This window comes from Rutidosis leptorrhynchoides, chromosome 3 (genome assembly GCF_046630445.1).
Source record: "Rutidosis leptorrhynchoides isolate AG116_Rl617_1_P2 chromosome 3, CSIRO_AGI_Rlap_v1, whole genome shotgun sequence".
In the NCBI taxonomy this organism is placed as follows: Eukaryota; Viridiplantae; Streptophyta; class Magnoliopsida; order Asterales; family Asteraceae; genus Rutidosis; species Rutidosis leptorrhynchoides.
This window is the reverse complement of record NC_092335.1, coordinates 39,882,736-39,890,063: the sequence shown is the minus strand read 5'-3', so window position 1 is coordinate 39,890,063 and position 7,328 is coordinate 39,882,736. Positions and strand designations below refer to the sequence as shown.

At 31.4% G+C, this 7,328-nt stretch overlaps 1 protein-coding gene across 1 annotated transcript; it reads right to left on the bottom strand.

Moving 5' to 3' along the window:
* Nucleotides 1-389: 389 nt before the first annotated feature.
* LOC139899892 (F-box protein CPR1-like) lies at nucleotides 390-1,496 on the bottom strand. The gene is made up of 2 exons (XM_071882717.1): nucleotides 1,061-1,496; nucleotides 390-724 (listed from the first exon to the last, which is right to left on the bottom strand). Exons 1-2 carry the CDS (start codon nucleotides 1,494-1,496, stop codon nucleotides 390-392), a joined length of 771 nt encoding a protein of 256 aa, XP_071738818.1.
* Between the last annotated feature and the right edge of the window lie 5,832 nt (nucleotides 1,497-7,328).

Sequence of the window (7,328 nt, the reverse complement as noted above, 5' to 3'; positions counted from 1 at the left end):
TTCAAATCAACCCATTTTGCCCATGTTCGCAGTCCTTTTTGGTATGCAACCTTAGGCTACATAATTTTCATCTTTTAAGGTGAGAAACCAATTTGGTAGTTAGCATATAGTAAGTAGTTCTCAGTTCAATTTTATCAAGATTTAAAGTTCAAAATTGTATTAACTGATCTATAATGACTACAAAAATTCTAAGCTGAGCAAAAATAGAGGACAAAGTTAGTTGTTCTAGATGTAGCAGAGCAACAAAAAGTAACAAGATCATTTCATAAATGAAAATGTGAAATATCAACCGAAATAAGAACCCATATATTCATTAATAGTTAAATCATAAATCCCTATAAGAAACGAAAAACAAAGTACTATAATATTGAAAACCTGTAATACACCCCTCAAAGAGCACAAAGATCTGATGGTGAAACCAAGCTTTCCACGTACTCAACAGAGCGAATTCGCTTGAAATCTGAAAGCGTGATTAATCTTATATCAAAATCAGGGTTTATCAAATTATGTGATATTGTTACGTATGAATCTTTTGTTGTATCACATATAACAAACTGATTATATCCATCAGTCAAAAGAATTCTGCCATCAACCAAAATACACACAGGGTGAAACTTTTTGAAATAATTACTGTCCAAACCGAATGTAAATGATCGCTCTTTTGACCATGAATTGTTTTCGTCTTCTTTCTTCACCCACAATTCGAATCCGTCATCGTTCTTATCTATCATGCAAAGGCAGCCATTAAATGATCTCAAAACAGTCCCAGCGTAGAAACGTAAATTTCGATAGATTCCGCGAGGGTCTTTTCCATCTGGTAGATTTATGATCTAAAATACCATCTCCTTAACATTGAGAGCTATGATTCCCACACATGTTAAAGATATAAACCAATATATATAGCCATTTAGAAATATACCCTCATCCCAAAAGGAAAAATAGTTATTAAAGGGTAGTGTTGACCTGGCCCACGAACTAGTTTTAAAATCGTAGACATGACAAGTAAGTCTCGGTAAATCTGAAACTGAAAAACATCCAAACCTAACAATCTTTAAGTCACCTGAAGTCGCACCATACCCAAATCCAAATTCATACGATGATGAACGCTCCGGACAAGGTCGATCCATAACATCAAGTAGCTTCGATGCACGTGTTAAGGGATTGTATAGGTACATATGAGTACGTAGCGAAAAATCAGTAATGGCCAAAACAACTATGCCAGTTTGTGTTCCTACAATATAAACTTCTTTACATTCCTTTTCTTCTAAAAGAGAATTTGGGATGTTGATTATGGAATGATCCTTGGTGTCTAAAACGATAAAAGGCATCGGGTGTTTGAGAAGGATCATCCGACGTGATCTCGACTTCATAAAGGATGGATCTGAAATAAGACGGTTCCAATGTTTTGATACGCATCTGAACCGGAGTAAAGACTTTCCGGGAAGTCGAGTAAGTATGTTATTAAGAACGTCATCGTGTATATGGATGTCCACCATTTAATTTTATTTAGAGACCTCGAAACCTTGCTCCATCAGTTGTCAAAATCATGTATTTGTCCAGTGTGTTTAATTTGTTTATTAAATATAATAATTATCATTATCATTATAATTATCATGTAGTTTATTACGGAGTGTATGTAACTTCTTTCGAGATACGGAGTATTTCCTCAGAATTAGTTTAGGATATTTATCAATCAGTCAATATTATTATCTCTTCAATTAAATACTCCGTACCTGATGCCTTTAATTTGACCGATTATTATCATCTAGTTTTTTTTTTACGATGGTCATTTTTGAAAAATAGTTGAATGGCCCGTTGTAAAACGTAAAATGTAAGGTGCAACTTATTTCAGCTCAAAAACTGCGGAAATATCTCGGAATAAGTTAGGTAAATTACATTACATCTAAATCTAATAGCCAAACATATACGATAAGTAGATGATATTGACAACTGAAGAAGCTAGCTAGGTTTTAGTTTCTGCAACTAAAATGGAGGGCGTGTTTACTCCTATACACGATGACATTCTTAGCAGCATACTTGCTCGACTTCCCGGTAAGTGTTTACTCAGGTTCAGATGCGTATCGAAACATTGGAACCGTCTAATTTAAGATCCTTGTTTTATGAAATGGATATCACGTCGAATGATTCTTTTTAAATACACAACGCCTCATGTCGTTATAGACCCCAAAGATCATTCCAAATTCAAGATCCCTTCCCTGTTAGAAAAGGTTTATAAAAAATTATCAGTTGTAGGAACACACAATGGAATAGTCTTGTTGATCATTCAGACTAGTTCGTCGAAACCTACTCATATGTACCTATACAACCCCTTAACCGGGCATCCAAGTTACTTGATGTTGTGGATCCACCGTCTCCAAAACCATGGTCATCATATGACTTTGGATTCGGGTATGGTGTGACTACAGATGACTTAAAGATCGTTAGTTTGGTTCTTTTTGTGATTCACGATTTACTTGTAATGTATTTGATATCAAGACTAGTTCGTGGGGCACGTCACCACCGATACAACAACAACAACAACAATACCCAATCTCACGAATGTAGGGTATGGGGAGGTAGAATGTAGACAATCATTCCTTGTACCCTAGATTAGAAGGAAGTCACTACTCCACCCGCGGGTATAGAACCCGCGACTAGATAAGATCGTCCCTCCCCCTACTCGAGAGCCAAGAGATTGCTTCCCAAAGGACCTCCGACCAGAAATGCTCATCAAAATGAAATAGTGTTGGCATACGTACCTGTGAGAGTTATGTGCGCCTAGGAAGATGCAGCCATACAAAGTATCCAGAAAAGAAGACACATATAGCAGTGATGCACAACAATATGACATATAGCATGAATAATATAATGCGCAGAGATATGTAATATCAAGTAGACATACAAACAAGAAAATACACAACCACACATACATACACACACATACAACACACACACACACACACACACACACACACACACATATATATATATATATATATACTTATATATGGATCTATATCTGTCACGACCCTACTTTTTTCATTATCTTTTTTCGTTAGTATTTAACGTCTGTTAATTGATATTCGTGCCACGTCATTTCTATGACTTATATTATTATTTTAATAGTAATATTTCCTTTATTATATGTTATATGAATATATGTGTTCGTATTTAAAATTTGTATGTTTCTACGTATTTTGGATTTCTATCCGGTAAATCATTTCGGTTTTCAAACCAACGATCAGACTTTTGTGATTTTCAAATTCAATTTATTTTATTTATGATATTTCTATATCATATGAGTTGTAAAATATTTTTAATTAATTTTTCCGCGTGTGTGTGTTCTTTCCGAAAAATTAATTGCGTAGCAGTGTTTTCGAGAATCGGGCTTCGTTCGCGCTTTTGGGCCAAAAGCTAATTCATGGAATCAAGTTTAGGCTAAGTGGGGCCCATCTCCATGTCCATTTTGGCTGAAATAGGCCTCCTCTCATTCATTTGTGGATTATTTTTCATAAGGTCCATTTTACACTTTCATTTACACACTTTATTTTTCCTAAACCCTAAATCACTTCACCTCCTCTCTTCTCCCTCACCCTAGGCCGAAATTTTACTCATCCATACACCAAAAATCGTCCAACATCATCAACCATATGAATCTTCATCATTTATCAAGATCATTTGCATAATCGGGTGTCTTATCTCACGATCTTTAAGCCTCTTCTTCTTGATTTTTGATTTGGGTATGAAAACAAACCCTAAATTTTTCATTTTTAATTATTTTTACTTATTATGATCTTGTTTTGATATGATAGTGTGACGACCCAGAAATTTCCGACTAATTTTAAACTTAATCTTTATATTATTTCAACACGATAAGCAAAGTCTGTAATGCTGAGTCACAAATATTTTGAACTGTTTCATATTTTCGTTTGACTTTCGACCATTCCCGACGATTCACGAACAACTATTTGTAAATAGATAACATATGTATTTAAATAGGTATTTATAATTTGAAATATAATTTAGAATATTATATAATATGATTATTAGGATTTATATTGTAAAATAAATAAAATAAAATGCGATTAACGGAAACTATATTTAAGAATATATAGATATATATAAATATGTATATAAATATTACTTGTAAATATTTAAAGTTATATTAAATCTATTTGTTTAAAAATATATAATATATTTGTTTTAGTAATTAACTTTGCTATTTTAAAACTATTTATATATAGAAAGGGAATATAAATGATTTCGAGCTTAATTAGTAAATGTCAGTAATACTCGGTTGATATTTTGTTAGCGTTCATATAGATTTAATATAAGTTTATGATGGATTAAAATAAAAGTTGAACTGTAAATCGATTACGAAGATTTTAGATTTGTTAAAAGTGTTTTTACCTTTTTAAGTTTAAATATTAGTACTCCGTACATATAAATCGGAACAAAAAATAAATAATTTTCGAACCTTTTTGATCAGGTTTCAAACAGGTAATAAGTGAAATAATTAAATATGTTTAATCTAAAAATTTGAGATTTTTAGGGACACTTTTATACATTAACTGTTTAGCAATGGACACGATATGGCCATCCGGGATAAACTGTCGGTAGTATATGACAATAATGAGGCTGCTAAACTGTTTACGTACTGTGTCCATTTCAATTCATGTGATCTTTGGTATTATTTTTTAATATTATAATTATTATTTTATATATAATTCAATATATATATATATATATATATATATATATATATATATATATATATATATATATATATATATATATATATATATATATATATATATATATATAGCAAGAGAGTTAGATTGAAATGGAGAAGACACAAACTACCACCGGCATCCTTTTCATCACCTCCGGCCACCCAAGCTCACTCCCACCTCACCATCGTCTACTTTAACTGCCACCACTAACCACCAAGGACCACCACAACCAACACCACTTGCAGTTTCCTTGTTCTTCTTCGACAAAACATCAACCATACTCTCCATTGTTCCATCAACGATCAAGACTACCACCCTACAATCACCCACCACTGGAGCATCACAACACCACTCAAATCACCATTGAACACTACCGTCTTACAACAAAGAACCACCATTATCATCATTTCATTTTTTTTGTTTTCGTTTACCATAAACAACACCACCATCTCTATCACACCCACAACAATTACAAACAACTATCGCCACTATTTCATTTCATTCTATGATCTTAAACCCATCACCGCTGCCACCACCGTTGGGTTACCATACACAACCACCATGTACAACCAAACACCTTTCATGTTCTTCTGTTTCAGCTGATCGAGCATCTTTTTCTTCATCAAAAGCAAATTAATCACCACCATCTTTGACCTTGTTTAACTTTCATTTCATCACCACCATTCATCAACAACGTAACCAATACAACTTTGAACTGTTGCACTGCTGTTCCGTTTCTAGATTATTTTTTTCTTTCTTTCGAACACCATTAAATTACTGCAACTTCTATACAATCTGTTACTATTGCAGTTAGCCGGAGACCCATGCTACGACACCATCACTTCCAGTTTATAATTACTCATTGCTTACTGTTTCGATTACCAACTGCTACTGTTATTCGACTGTTACTGCTTCAATCAATGGCTGCTACAGTTTGGTGTTCATGTTGCCATCATCGAATACTGTTACAAACTAAAACTGATCGATAAATTAAATTCAATGAAAATAGGGCTCATTAACGATATGGATTTGGGCCGCCAGTCACTAGTTCTTTTGTGTTGAGCCTGCTTTTAAGATTGGGCCGTGTTGTTGGGCCGTTTATGAATTTATGGGGTTTACAAAGGAGTAGGAAAAAGAACACAGAAATACGGGTTTAATGTCATTGTATCCAATACAAATCAGAAAAACACAGATGGCTCGATGGTTTGTGTGTGTTGTTGGGGAGCGGGAGGTTGAGGGTTCGAGTCTAGCGGTGACATTATAATTTTTTAGCCTATTCTTTGAGGTAGTTTCCATTATCTTTATTATTATTATTATTATTATTATTATTATTATTATTATTATTATTATTATTATTATTATTATTATTATTATTATTATTATTATTATTATTATTATTATTATTGTTATTATTATTATTAATATTGTTATTATTAATTATTATTATTATTGTTGTTGTTGTTGTTACTATTATTATTATTACTATACTAACATAAATATTATACTTATTATTTTTATTATCATTAAAATGAGTATTATGATTATCATTACTATTATTATTATTATTATTATTATTATTATTGTTATTATTATTATTATTATTATTACCATTATTAGTATTATCAACAAAATTATCATTTTTTAAAATTATTATTATTGACAAAAGTATTTTTATTAAAATTATCATTTTCATTATTATTATAAGTATTATTATCATTAAAACTATCATTATTATAAATATCAACATTACTACTAATATTATTATCATTATAAGTATTATTATTTTTAGAATCATAATTATTACTATTATCATTATTAAGTATATTTACTAATATTATTATTATAAAATAATACAACTTTTTATTTATTATCATTAATATTATTTTATCAAATATTTTTAGTTAAATAAACACTATAGTTAATACATATAACATATCTATATTAACATTTTATAATAAATACTAATTATTTAGTTAAAATACATAAAATAGAAATATTTAAATTACTTATTGATAAAACATATAATTTATTAAAATAACAATTAAATCACTAAATAAAATATAAATTCGTTCGATTACCATTACATGTTTTAATATACATAATTGAATATAGGTTCGTGAATCCGAGGCCAACCCTGCACTTATCCAGTGCCATCATATGTATTTTTACTACAAAATACAGTATTGTGAGTTTCATTTGCTCCCTTTTTAAATGCTTTTGCAATATATATTTTTGGGACTGAGAATACATGCGTTGTTTTATATATGTTTTACGAAATAGACACAAGTACTTAAAACTACATTCTATGGTTGGATTATTAAACCGAATATCGCCCCTTCAAGTCTGGTAACCTAAGAATTAGGGAAATGGCCCCTAATTGACGCGAATCCTAAAGGTAGATCTATCGGGCCCAACGAGCCCCATCCAGGGTATGGATGCTTTAGTACTTCGAGGTATTATTTAGTATATTAGCTGCGTGCTGTATACTGGGGGATATTCTATATGCATCTTGTTAAGGTCGGTTACCAGGTGTTCAATCCATATGAATGATTTTTATCTCTATACAGTTTGCGAAATGCCTGATATGAGATGTGT